The sequence below is a fragment of the Amblyomma americanum genome, chromosome 1 (genome assembly GCF_052857255.1).
Source record: "Amblyomma americanum isolate KBUSLIRL-KWMA chromosome 1, ASM5285725v1, whole genome shotgun sequence".
NCBI lineage: Eukaryota > Metazoa > Arthropoda > Arachnida > Ixodida > Ixodidae > Amblyomma > Amblyomma americanum.
In genome coordinates, this window is record NC_135497.1 from 90,086,793 (window position 1) to 90,103,242 (window position 16,450).

The following is a 16,450-nucleotide window of genomic DNA, read 5'->3' on the forward strand; positions in this document are numbered from 1 at the left end:
CTTTACATGCTGCCCAGCGGTAAAAAATAAAACCACGAATGTAAAGTGAGACTTAGGGACGCAAAACAAAGTACCTTTAATAGACATCGTGGCCAACATGTTTATTCATCTTCCTTGCTTTCGGAGGCCGAGTTTACGGAAACGGAGTCCTCCTTTTCGCTATCGAAGTCTCCCGGTAACTTCTGCCACATCGATGTTGTTCGCTGTAGAGAGAATTCATTCCTCTTCATGAATGTTTGGGCCTACCCACGAGATGCTCTGAACTTCCCATCTCCCGAGAAATGTTTTTAACTTTCCAACGGATCAGCTCGACACTGACTCCCATGAGACGGTTGCGCTGCTCGTTAATGAAGTCCGCCTTCTCCAGCTCGATGTGATGGCCGTGGCAAGGCTCACGAAATTCTTTGCGGTCGGGCTCACATTTAAAAGCCCCTCCTGCTGCAGCCGCCATCCGTTGATGGTTGACTCGTTGAGGTCGTCTTCGTGCTACCGCAGAATTCCCGGCCTCTTCAGCTAACAGGATCGCTTTTCTCTTAAAATAAGAGTCGTACATGTTGCCATCGTGGGCACTGAATCAATACATCGCAAGCAACGCCACAAGAACACGACACGGCGACACGTTGAGTGCGAGGTCACAACGAACACAAAAAAAATGACGGAGAACAGCGCTTTGACTTTGGGTGGATGAGGATTTGGCTTCTGTGGTACCCTTGTTGCCAGCATAAGACCACAAAACTGCAGAAACCGAAACCAAGCTGATTGCTTTGAAATGGCTGCATCGCTGCACTGCTTTAGGCCAATCGAAGTGTGGTATTCAGTTATAACGTGAGGGTAGATAGACCTTAAGGGGAAAAAATCCAGGAAAAAACTCGCGTTACATTAGAGTAAATACGGTACATGGCAGGAAGTGTAGTGCATGCTCAGCTTGCTTATGTTTATTTTTACAGAATCGTCGCAGCATATTTGGAGGAGGCATTGTAGAATAGTTTCTTGTGGTTGTTTGACAATTTGGGCTGCTTTAGGCACTGACTTTTGGTTTGGATTTATTTCAAGAGGAAAAATTAACTGGATATGTAATGCACGTACAGCCGAACCCGGTTATAGCATACAGCATGATTTTCCGGAATTTGTTCGGTGTTCAAATATTTCACTCTATCTAAACCTGGTTTTAAGGAATTTCAGTATCCAGTTTGTTATACAGGATATTGTGAAGTCGAGCAAAAATCCACTAACGAAGGTAATGCCATGGCACTCACCACGCATATCTGCTCCAAAAACAATTTATTGCACAGCAATCTGCACTTACTTGCAGTAGGCGGGGATCTTGGTTTGCACAGAGTGCCTAGTAACATCAGCGTGAATTACATCTCAACGCGCGATAAAACGTCAATCAATTCAAATCTGTTTTCTTGTATCTCGGCACAGTAGCGGTGCAGCACGTCTGCTGCGGTAAGTGCTTCATGAAAAGTAGGGCGAGGGCGATTGTCTTTCGGCGGCGGCTGCTCGTCCTTCTTGACGCTGGACGCCAGCACATCAGCAACAATTTCTGCATCCAGTGGGCTTGTCGCCACCGCTACCTCGTCATTAACCACCGCAAAATCTTAAATGCAGACATCATGGGGCTCAGTGCCAGGGACGCGGGGAAGTTCTTCCCAAAGAGTGGCAGTGTCGCCATCGTCTTCAGCTGCACTCGCAGCTTCGGCAGCTGCCTGGCACAGTCCAGCATGCTGAAAACAGTTCACACGTTTTCACAGTTCACGTGACAAGCGTTTTCTTCGAAGTACACCGAAGGCAGGAGGTACGGGGACGCAGCAACGGTCGGAATCGATAGCACCAGCACACTAAGACGCACGACAACATCAACAAAACATCAACAAAGGAAACATGGAGAATAAAAAAGAGGAGGGGAGCGGTAGGCAAGATGTGCAGCCAAAGTCACATTATCCTCTTTCTCTTTTCTACTGGCTATTTTTTATGACGCTGTTCTTGTCGGTGTCACGATAGTCCTGGAGATGCACGCACGTAACTCGATAACGTGGTGAGCAACGTGGCGAAGCCGGCAAAGGCGCCGGGGGCTGCTCGACTGGTTCGTTGCTTCCCCTTCCACTGTCTGTGCGCTCTGTTAGTAGTCTTTTTTTTTTTCTTTCCCAACCCACGCTGCGGCACCAGCGAAGGGAGCAGGCGGTTGAGCGGGCGCATTGAGGCACCCTGATAGCCGGCGTTTGGCGCCTGTGGGTGATCGTCGACCGCGTGCTCATGTTCGCTATATAAAATGTATGGTTCGTTACAGAAAGTACATTTCGCATGAATAATGCTAAGACAGCTTTGAGTGTTCGATATAAAGCATAATTGGCTCTACCCGGGTTCGTTATAATCGGGTTTGACGGTAAATATTGTATTGGGCGCCTTAGGTTATCTATAGGGGTTTAGTTTCCATGTTTGCTTGGTGCCTAATTCTCGCATTCTTGGATCCTTTGTAGAAAGTCGAGGCCTTTGAGAAACGGATGTTTGCGCATCCAGTGCATTCAAGACAGGATTCTCAGAAGCTCTATGAAGAGTACAAGAAGAAGATGAAGGTGAAGTGATGACTATGTTTTTTGAGCATGCATCTTCTAGGCTCATAGCAGTCTTTCCTTGCTTTTCGAAGAACTTGTTCGTGTGCAATGCTGTTGTCGCACAAATTTGAGAATTGGGTTTAAAGCGACTGTTTAAAGTGATGCAATTGGATACACCGTTTGCAGTTGGATGTTTTCTAAACTGGCTAGTAGAGTCTTTATTCTACATGTTGGTATTAACTCACAGCTCTATGTTTGTGTTACAGATTCATTATGTGTTGAACTAGGCCTTTGTCTTTCGAGTGCTTGAAATGTGGAATAAAGCAAAGGAGGTTTTGTTTTTTCTTTAGCTTATTCCGGATGTGTAATCTGGACTGCTGAATCCACAGGTGGCACAGGAGATTAGGGATGTAAAGAACGAACTTAAGAAGGCCAAGGCTCTGCTACAAATGGATGAGCTGAAGTGCCGTAAGAGAGTTCTTCGGCGGCTTGGCTACTCTACAGCCGCTGACGTCATGGAGATCAAGGGCAAGGTTGCCTGTGAAATCAGCAGGTGGGTTCACATGTCTAGTAGCTTTGAGCATTCCTTGCAGCCTGTGCAGTTTTCGTTTGCATTTATTGTATTTACTCACATAATTTACGCATTTTTTTTCTTCAGAAAATTAAGGCTTCAAAAAGGGGTGTGCAAACTACATGGAGATTTCGTGAACACACACTGTAAAACTTGCAAAGGTCATAAAGTGCAATATGCACATTACATTGCTGCATATAAGTCGACCCCGAAACTCTCGCCCCACACTAGCCAAAAAACTGTTCACTCCAAATGTAAGGTGCAGCCATACACATGCAGTAATTACGACAAGTGTGTATGTATGCAAATCGTGTCTAAGGGGTGACATTCATTGCTTTGCTTATGCTCCAAGGGGCTCATTCCCCAACTTTTCTTTCCTTCGCCTTGCAGTGCTGACGAGCTCCTTGTTACCGAGATGATCTTCAACAACACGTTCAATGAGCTCAACGTGCACCAAGCAACAGCCCTGCTGAGCTGCCTCGTCTTCCAGGAGAAGTCTAACGAGATGCCCAATCTTACAGAGGAACTGTCAGGCCCCCTGCGGCAGATGCAGGTCTGTATGCTAGTGCCCTTCCGGTTCAGGTGGATACATTCTTCTAGATTAGATTGGGCTAAGGGAAGGAAAAGAATTGTGATGAGCTTGTCCTGGATGCAGGATAGCCACTTGTTAGAGCGACAGAGTGGATATGGAGAAGAGGGGGAAACAAGCGTAGTCGCAGTCCCGTAGTTGAGTGATCAAATGAAGAAGTTCATTTACAGGCTGGCCACGGCTGGCACAGGACAGACACAATAGGAGGTCGGTGAGAGAGAGGATTTTGCCCTGCAATGTAGCCACATTGCTTGGGTGATGATGACAATGAATGGTGTGCAAAGGCTTGCGTCTTCACATGGCTTTGCATCTTCGAAGTCATAAACCTTCAAAGGCTTGCTTCTTTGCACTGCAGCAAGTTGCAGGTGTCTTGTGATCAGTCGCCAGACTTACCACATTGTCGTAAAGCTTTTGTTTGTTATCATGAGCATTGATAATTTTGCCTTGCCATTTGCTGCTCCCCTTATTACAACTGTGCACACTTTGGTTGATTTGCATTGCTGTGTGTTGATTCCTCTACTAGCTGTGCGTGCCACAGCACAGCGGACTCGGGCTGATGAAAATTGAAAAATTGGTTGTTTTTTTTTATTAAAGGAAATGGCGCAGTAACTGTCTCACATATCTCTGTGGACACCCGAAACCGTGCTGTAAGGAAGGGATAAAGGAGGGAGCGAAAGAAGAAAGGGAGAAAGAGGTGCTGTAGTGGTGGCTGATGCTGCTGCTGTTGGTTTGGGGTGGTGCAGGATATAGCACGGAGGGTGGCACAGGTGACCAAGGACGCCAAGCTGTGCATAGACGAGGACACCTATGTGAGCTCGTTCAAGCCGCACCTCATGGATGCTGTTTATGCCTGGAGCAAGGGGTCCTCCTTTGCACAGGTCTGCCGCATGACCGACGTCTTTGAAGGCAAGTGCAAAGGCCCTCAGAGTGAACACTTTTCTTTCTTTGTTTTAAAAGCAGTAACTTGTACACGTTGCTTTCGACTTGCTTCGAAAGGTGTTCCCTACCTCTGCATATGTGCGCATGCAGCATTGATGACAGGGTGCTCATGTGTGAGCATCCTCTCAGGCCACATGACTTTCAGGCAGTAGCATGTGGTGTGGTTAGTGGAAAACCCCCGACAGCATGAAACTTGAGTCGAATCTCTTTTGAGTTGAGGATTGATCCAAATGAAGGCCCCTCTAAAGGCGTGGCTTTTCTTGGGCATGTTGAAGTTATTCCAAGGGTTCTCATTGGCAAGCCAAAGTGTGGGAAATCCTACCAGTTATCAAGAACCATTGGCAAGCAGTGCTGCCACTATTTTTATTCAGTTTGTAAAGGTGAGTTTCTGCCTGACCCTTCTGAGACATGGTTGTGCAATGAAGCTGCAGTATTTTCTGTGTTTTTGTTGTGTGCACAAGCTCTGCTGATTTTTATGGGATAATCTTTTAGTTCGGACCTTTTATTCTGAGCCGCCGCGGTGGCTGAGTGGTTACGGCGCTCGGCTGCCGGCCCGAAAGACGCGGGTTTGATCCCGGCCGCGGCGGTAGAATTTCGATGGAGGCGAAATTCTAGAGGCCCGTGCACTGTGCGATGTCAGTGCACGTTTAAGAACCCCAGGTGGTCGAAATTTCCGGAGCCCTCCACTACGGGTCTCTCATAGCCTGAGTCGCTTTGGGACGTTAAACCCTCATAAACCAAACCAAACCTTTTATTCTATTTTTATCAGTTTTGTGAGGACACATTAAGGACTGTCTTAGTGAGTGTATGGAAATTAAATTGCCAGTTCAAATAAACTTTTGCATTGTTTATGCAGAAAGTTCAGAATACATGCGCTGTTTGAACTGTTGTGAACGCATGCAGATCTCTTGCTCCGCTTGCTTAGTGCTTAGCCGCAATGCTCGCACTATACTGCAGTAACCAACATGATGACATGCAAAAACACATCTAGCAAAGGTCTTAAAAACACAGATGTGCTTTTGAAATTGACATCGAATTCATATGGTGTCTTCGACTGGTCGCTTTAGATCGCTCTAGAGTGCTCCGAGAGGCGACCGCACATTCGCCTGGTTCTTTTTGAGTGCTCGCCTCCAGCTCAAAGCGCTTTGGCGCACTTCAAGAAGAAAGATAGGGAGCGGCTCCGAGATGAGTCCACGTGACAGAGCCACTTCCGCCATTTTGCGAAAGCAGTGAGAGGCCTCGGCGTACCCTGTGCGTAGGCTGAAGCAAGTGTAGGGTTTTGACGCAGTAGTAGCATCCTTGCTGTGTTGTGTTTTGCGGGTACTGCGCTGTGTGAGGCAAAATGTCCAAGAGACTCCGGATAACTACGCTAGGAATGCGGTCTGTGTTGCTATCACATGACAACAGCAATTCCAGCAGCAGCTCAGACGAGGACGACAGTGCTATCCACAAGGCGATGTTCGAAAAATGAGCATCCCATGGGAAGGAAAGCCGGGGTAGCGATCGATACAGGCTAAGCGGCGACCGCGATGCAAACTGTGTGCGGCCACGTGCTGCTAAAGGTAATCAAGGGACCTTACGTCCGGCTACTGTTGACATCAGCAGTGGTGCCGCATAGTGGTTCTGGAAGCTATGTCCCCCTTCTCCCTCCTGCGCTTCCGCTCTAAAAACTCGCTGACTATTCGGCTTGACTAGTCTCGCTATGCGCTCAGAGCGAGAGCGGCTCCCACTCTGCCAGGTCCTAACTGGATCGCAGGAGCGACCAGTCGATGACACCTATAGTTATGCTATTGACTTAAGTGTAGTTCTTCTCATGGTACTAATTTGCTTCTTCGTGCACAGATATTTTTGTGATGTAAACAAGAAATAAAACAGTGATCTTTGGTGCTTTTCTTTTTTCAGGAAGCATAATCAGGTGTATGAGAAGGTTAGAGGAGCTTCTAAGGCAAATAGTCCAGGCTGCAAAATGCATAGGAAACTCGGAACTGGAAAACAAATTCTCAGAAGGTGAGGTGCTGATATGTGGCTCCTATAGCTATATTAACTGCTCATTTGTAGTTAACAGTGCCCCTCAAGAGTTACCAATATCCCTCAAGAGAAAAGTGTACAACAGCTGTATCTTGCCGATACTCACCTACGGGGCAGAAACGTGGACGCTAACGGAAAGGGTTCAGCTTAAGTTAAGGACGGCACAGCGAGCCATGGAAAAGAAAATGATAGGTGTAACGTTAAGAGACCAAAAGCGGGCAGAGTGGGTAGGGAACAAACGCGGGTTAATGACATCCCAGTCGAAATCAGGAAGAACAAATGGGCATGGGCATAGCATGTAATGCGAAGGCAAGATTACGCTGGTCCTTAAGGGATTCCAAGGGATTCCAAGGAGGGATTCCAAGAGATGGCAAGCGTAGCAGGGGCCGGCAGAAGGTTAGGTGGGCGGATGAGGTTAGGAAGTTTGCAGTCATAGGGTGTGCGTAGCTGGCAAAGGACAAGGTTAATTGGAGAGACATGGGAGAGGCCTTTGCCATGCAGTGGGTGTAATCAGGCTGATGGTGTATGTTAACATTGCTACACTGGTGAAATTAGTTTATTGTAATTGCAATGTGTAGAAGAGACACGAAGGTACCACTGGGCATTTAGATAGATAGTAAGGTTTGCAAACCAATGAGAGCAGTCAGGTAAGGTGCCATTTTGTATCACGAATCTTCTTGACACATACAGGTGCCCACAAAAGTTTCCAGAACACCAAAATAACAAAAATGTAAATTTTCTTCCTCACTATACCCTGTTTCATACATCAGGTGCAATGCTGTGATAGGTATGGAAGTAGTTCGCATAGGAAAATAAAGGGAAGCGTGTTACTCTGCGCTTGTTCTGTGGCCAAGTGGTCTTAGTCACGAGAAAGCGACAACGTGTCGTCAGCAATAAGAGTGCATTTAATCAAGCTCATGACGAATGTGTCATGCAGTAAGCCTGCAGGCAAAGCATTTACTATGTTTCGCTCACCACAAGGAACGCACCACTTTATGGTCGCGAATACAGGCAGCGCAAACAAGAACGCTAGCTTTGACAGCTTTGCACCTGACGTATGAATTGGACTATAGAAGCGCAGCCGACGGCAGCGGTGGCTAAGTGGTTGAGCATCCGCCTCGCATGCGGGAGGTGCGGGGTTCGATCCCCAGTGCCGCCGGGTACCCACCGGTGATACAATGGGTACAAGCTTTCCCCTGGCCTGGCGCTCAGCTAATCAGGGGTGAAATGCTTGGAAAATGGGTCTTTGACCCCACCTTGAGTAATCGAAATTAGTTACCTTGTGTCATGGCGCTCTTTGGCCATTGCGCCATAAAAATCTATAATCATCATCAGAGGCGCAGCCAGGCATTTAGGGGTGCATTGGGCACATAGTGCAAGAAACTGCAGTGCACACCCTTCAGTTCGTGGCTGTATGCTTTGGCTGCCCAGCAGTTTAAGCTTTGTTGTAATTTTCTTGTTCCGAAAACTTTTGTGGGCACCTGTATGTTTAAAGGTGGTAATCCAGGTAGTGTTCAGTTCATATTCAGTAACCTGTTTTTGTCATATGCCGTGTGGAAAAATGTTTGTGTTTGGCAGTGAGGAGTTTTAATACAGTTTAATATTTTGGTCCATTGCATGCATACTGAGTAAATGAGCAGTAAAGAAACAAATTATTCAGAGCTTGTCTTTGATGTCAGATGATTGTAAATGCAAAAGTGAGGAAAGGGCTCCATATTATTTTGAACCATCAGCCGATGGAATTGAGCACTGTTCTGCCATTTCATACCATATTACACACACGACACACACATGGTAATTACTAAAGCAATCATAGCTTTTACAGAATATGGTATGAAGTGGCAGAACAGTGTTCAGTTCCACCGATTGCTGGTTCCACACACTCACACTGTCTCTCTTGTGCAAGAGCCGATTTTTTTTTTGCACGGTTTTGACTGGGTGTGGCCTCTGCATGAAACCCATTTTTTGGTAACATTTTTTTTACTACAGCTCAGCTCTGATTACACATCCCCCTTTTATTCTGTGACGCACATTTCAATGACGAATTAGCGCGGCCTTGGCGAATCCTTCAAGTGCATAATGCATTGAACGTATGGATGACAGGACGCACACCCGACAACCGGCACAAATTAATCACGTAATTAAAACAGGTTGCGAGATCAGTTTGTTGGTAAGTGTCATGCGATATTAAATATCATCGCTCGACTGGCCCTAATGATGCTCTGGCCAACAGTTAGGAGTGGCGCTCTACATGTGCGACTCGTGGTCATCGGTGTGAGGTGGCCTCGCCTTGTCTGCTTTTCTGTGTGCTTGGCTGTTGAAGGCCTGGCAGAAATCAATTATATGTTCATTTTAATGTGAAAGGGTTATTGTGTGATGGCAACTGGTAACAAGGTTAGAATGGTAAACTGTGTCTAGATTCAAACCACTTTCCGTGCAGCTTCGGTGCAAAGCATGCCAGGCCTAGTGACACAAGCTTAAGGTTGTGTTTTCTGCAGCTTAACATTTTCTCCTTACTGGTATAAACGCCGAGCGCACAAGACGAGTTAGCAGAGCTGGGCTCAGTGTGTTCACGGGAGTCTGGCATGCTGGATGATGAATCCGTGGGCGCACAGTGTGTCGTGGACAGTTATCGTCTATTAGTTCTCAGCGGATTGTACCACACGAGTAAAATTATGTGCATGTGAGGCAATCCTTTTAGCTCACATATTTTTTTTCCTAATAACTGGTTACTAAGTTGATGGTGCGGCCCTTACACGAGTATGTATGGTATTCAACAAAAGCATGCTTACCTGTATGTGATCCACATTATTTATCTGTACAAATAACGCAACCTTATTATTCATTTCAGCTGTCAAGCTAATCAAGAGGGACATCGTGTTTGCTGCCAGCTTGTATTTGTAGAAATGACGCAGCCGCAACAAAAAATTACCGAAAAGAATTATTGACGATCAGTTCTGTACAGTAAAGTGGCTGGAATATACATGACTGTGGTACATGGCCGTCAACAAAGAAGTTGCGAGTCACCATTAGAAGCATCCCCATCAAGAATTCCAAGTACTTGGTCAGCACAACCTGGCAGCCTGTAAATAAGCATCCACATGTGTCATTATGGTCAGCAACTGCCTTTACACAGTAAAGCAATTCCTTTTGGCATTCACTGCTGTACTGTACACAGTGATGGTGCTGCCGCGGTGGCTCAGTGGTTATGGCGCTCGGCTGCTGACCCGAAAGACGCGGGTTCGATCCCGGCCGCGGTGGTCGAATTTCGATGGAGGCGAAATTCTAGAGGCCCGTGTGCTGTGCGATGTCAGTGCACGTTAAAGAACCCCAGGTGGTCAAAATTTCCGGAGCCCTTCACTACGGCGTCCCTCACAGCCTGAGTCGCTTTGGGACGTTAAACTCCCATGAATAAACTAAACAACTAAACTGAACATGGTGATGGATTGGCTATGTCTTGCCGCCACTGTGGTTGCAATAAACTAGCGGAAACAAATAATTTTTTCAGTTTAATTCTCCTTCATATTTAAGTGCACATTTTTTTATGTGCAAGTAATACAGTAAAAGCTCGTTGATTCGAATTCAAAGGGGACAGAAAAATTGTGTGAATTAAGCGAAGTTCGAATTATCGAATGGGCGCTAGAATGAGCGGTCATTGCGCCCCACCGCACGGGCTGAATCCGAAGCAATCACATCTAGACTCGTTATCACAATCAAGGCGCTACTACACGTTTGTGGCGGGCGATTCAGAGAATTAAATTCATGCGGTCCTAATGGCAAATGAAATGAATTGATCGGCCAGTTATGTGCCAGAAGCAAGGACTAGAATGCATTCGCATGAGCAGTGAGCTTTAGTGCTGGAATATAGGGCACCATTTTTGTTTCAAAACACGTTTATTTAGGGAAAGGTTCGTCAAAATTAAAAGTAATCAGTGATGTGCATTCGCTTGTGTTTCTTCTGCCAAGACTCTATCAGCATCATTTGCAGTTAGCCTAAGAGCTTCAGCACAATGTCAGAGTTCTCATTGGCAGAGAAATGGCGTGCTGCAACATTGAGCGCCGACGCTACTTCACATGCACTTGGCAGTGGCATAGGCTCGTCGCCGCAGTCGGACACATCACTGTCAGCTGTGCTCACCACATTTGAGCTCTGTGGCGTCTACTAGCAGACAGATAGAGCCTCAATTATATCGGCATCACTTAAGGGCTCCAACGTCTGCGTACTGCTGTCCACGTAGCTTGCAGCACCAACAAAAAGCGTGACGGCGGTGCCCGAACCTCGGTGTACACCAGGTGATCGCGATCCAGCAACCGGGGCACGAAAAAGCTATATGAGTGCCGAAAGTGCAGAGAGAGGCCAAAGGCCTCGGGAATGCTTGGAAGCTTTGACAGGATGGCTCTGCCCTCCATATGTGCCACCCAGTCTTAATGAGGACTCGGAATCCACCACTTCTGAGGAATGCCTGGACGCTTCTGAGGGTTCGTGGTTATCCAAGGAGCATTTAGGGGACCGCGATTACCGAGCATTTGAAGAGCGTGACGGCTGTGACGGCGGCGATCGAACCGCCATGCTGCGTTGTGTACATCACGTGATCTCGACCCAGCGATCTCGACACAACGAAAACCTGGAACGGCTTGCGCCAAAGCGCGCGAGTGCTTCGCCAGCGAAAACCTGCTTTGGCATGCACCGGAGCACAGGTTCCGCCAGCGTAGTGCGCTCCACATTTTTTTCTTTTCCATTTTTTTTTACATCTCCAGTAAATTTGCAGTGCATTGTACTCGCTACGGGTCAGCTATCTACGAGGAGTGGTGTGAGCTAGGGGCTCCGAGTTTGAATTAACCGTAGTGGATGCCGTCTTGTTCGAATTATCGGGAGTTTTCCCCCACTGAAACACACAGGGCTGTGTTGGGACCCGGGTGTCAGTTCGAATTGACGAACTTTTACTGTATATAGTACCTACAGCGAAATTTGGGAACTAAGCCAAGAAGAAAATATACTGCGGCACAGTTATTCAGCAGAGAGAGACTGCACAAGTTGACAGTTGATCAGTTAGGTTGGAAAAGTATAAAGCACTAAACCTTGTAACAGTGATTGTGAAGGTGATGATTTTATTTTTAAAGGCACAAGGGCAGGCTGACCTAGGTTACTGTGAAACTAATGCCAACGCAAGCGAATATCATGTAATGACATCCCACACTCCAAATTTTAATTTGGTGAGGGAAACAAGTGCAGTATTCTTAATAGCATGCTGAGGACAGTGCTGGACTTGTAAGAAATAAACATAAATATGTGTTCATTTGCAAAACAAGAAAAATCAATGTGAGGACGACACAGTGGCACCAGTCTACCAGTGAGGAAGTGATAGCCACAATGGCTTTTCCTACAATTCGACCTCTTGGTGACAGATGGCACTACCATGCCTTTACTCTGATAATTTACTTTTGGTTTGCAAACACTGCAGGCAACGCATATAGTTTGATTTCTTTTTTGCACAGAAGAGGTAAGCAGTACATAGAAATGAGTGTTTATACACAGCCTGTTGCCAAATGCCATTTTTCACACGAAATTTCAGAGTGCAAAAGCCGTTAAGTTAGAGATTCATAGAGAATCTAGAGATGGGTGAACATTCTGCCACATGGTAAAAGTAATGGTGATGTTAGCCATATCCTCTCTGTTGGGTATGCCATAACTCTTGACATGCCGCTACCAGAAAAATTAAGACGGCAATCACTCCTGACCCTGTGCTTCACAAGTTATCAACACAGCCACATTGCACCACTGTGCCATCAGTATTCCAAGCGGTGTTTCATTGCTTAGAGTGCCTTCCTGTCGTACTGCTGTCTTATTGTTTTTCTAGTGACATGCAACTGTGTGTGCAACAAAAAATGATGGCCGATTCGCGTAGTGAGGCCAAATGTGAATTAGGTGCACTAGCAGTTTGGTTTTCTTTTCAGTTTTCGTGTTCACGAATGGCAGTTTGGATAGCAGTTTGGATGGCAGTTTGGATTAATGTTCATAGATGTGGAATTGGTCATTCTACAGCAGCTGCAAGAGAAAGCCTAACCATCCTTGTGGCCTCCCATCCTCTCTATTCCCTCTCTCACTTGTCTTCTCCCCCAAACTTGGAGGGGGTTCTCTCTCCACTTTGCCACGGTAATTTCATTAATGGGGAATTAATGCACTAAATAATTAAAGCTGATGCTGCAGATTCCATGGTAGATTTCAGGACTATATGGCCAAACCAAAGATGTAACAGCTGTCACTGTTAAACCACTAGCAGTTTCTTCCCAAGCCTGGTGTTTTCTTTCAGGAATGGCACGAGATCCAGGAGGTCATCCTCTCTACAGATGAAAACGAAACCGGTTCATTTCGTGCTACTGTAGCCTCACTTTTAGAAATTCCACAGCACTTACCAAAAGGAGATTACTTTTTGCCGGGCTCTGGCAGCTTGTCGTAGTAATCCTCCTTCACATATGTTGTGCAGGCCAGCAAAGCTTTGCAGCTGTGGGAAAGATGTTGCCATTACTCGAGGTAGCAACGAACCATAGACAATCCTCATGATGTGTAAAGTGCACCTTTTATCAGGACATTGCGAAACACCTTTTATCTTTTATAACGAAATTAATCTTGCAGTTCAGGCATGTAATTGCATTCGACGCAAACATGAAAGAGGCAACGATAGGTTCCGGTCAGTGACAACTTTGCCATTGAATAAAATTAAAAGCTGAACCTCAAATATGCTGAAGTTTATGGGGCTATACAACCGAGTTTACGTTTGATAGAAAACTATGAACTGCGTCATACCGTCTATCTCGATACGATGCCGATGTGCCAAATAGAGCAGATTGTCGCCAACCTTCGTTCCGCCGGGCTGCGTGATTGCACGTGCGTTTCAAACCCTTCTAAAGAGACGCAAGCTCGAGTGACGGTATATTTCTGGTCTATCAGGTACGGGAGACCCCGGAAAAATTCGTGAGAGATGTTTGGCTGCTTCCATTTGTTGCTCTGGGCTGCATCGTCTACGCGTCATCCCCGCTCTCTTGTTCGAACGAAACAGTCCGGCCTTGGTCACAATCAAATAGCACCCAGTGAAGGCGCCTATCGCAACTGCGGTAAGCGCGAGAAGGAACTTGCGCTTTCACTTATTGCTGTGGCCCACCATGGTACACAGTGTCTTTTGCTGATTTTGCCTGCGTCGTTTTGCGATGGAGGTATTCATCCTTGGGGTCCTTGCAGGCAGCACTTGGTGGAATGTACCGGTATACTTACATCCTGTTCATTGTAGTCCCGTGTTAATCGCTAGGCTAGAAAGTTAGTTTCACCAGATTAGGTGCTGGGCACAAAATTTTAGTTCAGTGAAATTGTGTATAAATACGCAGCTGCAGTATTTATACTCAAAAATATATGCATAGCATGCTTGGTTGGGGTCTTTCTTTTTTTCTGATATGAACTGTTGCACATGGTGCCACTGAAAAAGAACTTTGCTTGTTACTCTGTGCTGTGTATCTTTCGTTCCTTTTTTTTTACTGTGTGTCTTGGAAATTTCTTGATGCTTCCGAACCAACTATTCTGCCTTAGTGTAAAGTACTGCTTTTGAGGTTATAAAAAAAAATTTTTTCTTTGCTAGAATGAATTTGGAACTTCATTCATGAGGTCCCTGAGCAAGGTTTTTGATTTCGGGTTGTTTGCATGCTGTGCTCAGATAAAGTGGCTCACTTATTGGCCACAGTTCAATCACGCTCTCTGGTGAATAGCACAACCCTCTCAGTTTTATGCTGAATGAGGGCGCGCGTGTCTGCTTCTGACTGAGTTGTAAACAATGCTGCCATGCGTGGTCACATACCAGCTTATTGTTCAACCTGCCTTTTAATGCTACTTGATGTTGAATGTTGCAGTCTGCCTCCATTGCGTATGTTTGGGTAGCTGGCTGAGCCAACAGTGCCTTCTACTGCAGCAGAGGACAAGAAAAAATCCTGCTCTGTTTAGTTTTTGGTCCTCAATACTGTATCTTCATAACATACCTTCGCGTGGCTGGCAATGCCAGGAATGCTTTCCGATGCAACAGTGAAGAATGGCGAACATACTAAAAAGTTTGAGCTCTTGATAGGAATGCTAAATTTAGAATCAGTTGTAAAATGTGTTCGTAATGGTGGCCGGGCCGACAGTAACTTCTGATTCACAACTACAAGAGCCACTCCTGGTGACAGGAGTAACTCCGGCGCGATGCGCGCGCCCCTTGTGGCGGAAAGGGCAGACTGGTTGGGAGACAAGTGCCGGCCCGCGCCGCTCAGCTGCGGCAAAACTGCCCGGGATCGCGTCGTAATCTTCCTTCGCACGTTGTTTTAGTGACATTCTGTGGTCACTGATAATTTGCTGCTCAGCAGTCTGCAATACCGCATACTTGAACACGCTAGGGACAATGTTTTTCATGTCCCCAAACAAGTTCTACGAAGCAAAGCGACGAGAACGGTGCATGGCTGTCACCCCGACGGCAGTGAGCCGGCAATCATGTCGTCGTTCCCAAAAGAGTAAAAGAAGGCACTGTACAAACCCCTGCATTCGTAATTTTTCTCACCATCTGAAAAAAAAAAAATCGAGCTATTTGTCAATGTGGCCCTTGTATTTTCTGTTCCCCATTAACGTGCGTCGACGAAGGAACCCTATATACGACTACTATTTTGCAGTTTTGGGAAAATATGCGCCGCAGTGCACAGGCAGCTGGAGCCAGCCTCGTCCAGAAAAGACTTTTTGCAGTGCACAGTATCGCATGTGCTCACAGAAAAGTCCATGAACTGCAAAAAAGGAGTCTTATATAGGGTTCCTTTGTCTTGCGGAAAGGTTTATTATGGACAGACGGCAAGGCGCATTAACATCGGCTGAAAGAGCACGAGAATTCGCTCGACATCAACAAATCCCCTTCCTCGAACATAGTGCAGCATTGCCGCGTTTGCAAAGATGAAAATGACGACCTTTGCCTGCCCGATTTGCATAATACTGAAATCCTATACTGCAGCAGCAACCGGGTAGGCAGGGAAATCATTGAAGCTTGCTGCATTGCCAAGAACACTGACGTGTGCGGCGAAACCATCCGTGGCATTACAGAGAAACGAGATAGCCTTCCTAGATACGAGTCTTCCATCCGCGTGTAATCCTCGATGTGTGTCTGTTTTCTTGTTTTTTTTCTTCTGGTTTAGTATGTTTTTAACCTTATATATTTCAGTGGTTTTGCAAAAAAATTCAGTTGCTAGACAGCGCCTGTGTCGTCTTCTCTTTCCTAGGTCCGTTGTCCGTTTTGCGCTGGTCCACAATATGAGTCGCTTCCAACTTGCCCAACACAACTTACTATGAGGCGGAGTATACACGCAGCAGAGAATCCACAATCGCGCGCAAAAGTTGGCGAGCCTTTCCCTGCGACTTTTTCATGCTCGCACCCTCTTCCGTCTCTCGCACCTGCGTATACAAGTTAAGAGATGGATATTGTAGCGAGAGCTACAGTGGGCTACCAGTCGAGCATTTCGCGGTACATGGGAGAGGCCAGTTTTGGTTAGATTCTTTCAGACGCAAGGCAGCTACCATGGCGGCCAATAAGACGCGCAGCTCCGGAGAGTCTGGGAGCTCCGCCATCGGGTGTGGAGCCGGTGTAGGAGCGCCGACCTTCCATTGACGAGAGGAGAGGAAAAGGCGCGAAGATGCTGAAATTCAAATTTTGACTGCAGCTAACTCAGCTTTTACAAAGCGCATTAAAAAATTCTTTCTGCGCAATTTTC

General features: G+C 46.4%; 1 protein-coding gene and 1 long non-coding RNA gene across 2 annotated transcripts in view; one reads left to right on the forward strand and one right to left on the reverse strand.

Annotated features, from left to right (window-relative positions):
* Nucleotides 1-9,842, forward strand: part of LOC144113209 (exosome RNA helicase MTR4-like) — a 55,321-nt gene extending 45,479 nt beyond the window's left edge. The window contains 6 exon segments of the mRNA XM_077646174.1: nucleotides 2,481-2,576; nucleotides 2,945-3,108; nucleotides 3,517-3,679; nucleotides 4,459-4,621; nucleotides 6,557-6,661; nucleotides 9,534-9,842. Coding sequence (XP_077502300.1) covers nucleotides 2,481-2,576; nucleotides 2,945-3,108; nucleotides 3,517-3,679; nucleotides 4,459-4,621; nucleotides 6,557-6,661; nucleotides 9,534-9,586 — 744 coding nt within the window. The 3' untranslated portion in view covers nucleotides 9,587-9,842.
* LOC144113210 (uncharacterized) lies at nucleotides 9,637-16,134 on the reverse strand. The gene is made up of 3 exons (XR_013310695.1): nucleotides 16,027-16,134; nucleotides 13,097-13,185; nucleotides 9,637-9,765 (listed from the first exon to the last, which is right to left on the reverse strand). It is a non-coding gene; the product is annotated as an uncharacterized LOC144113210 (long non-coding RNA).
* Nucleotides 16,135-16,450: the final 316 nt, after the last annotated feature.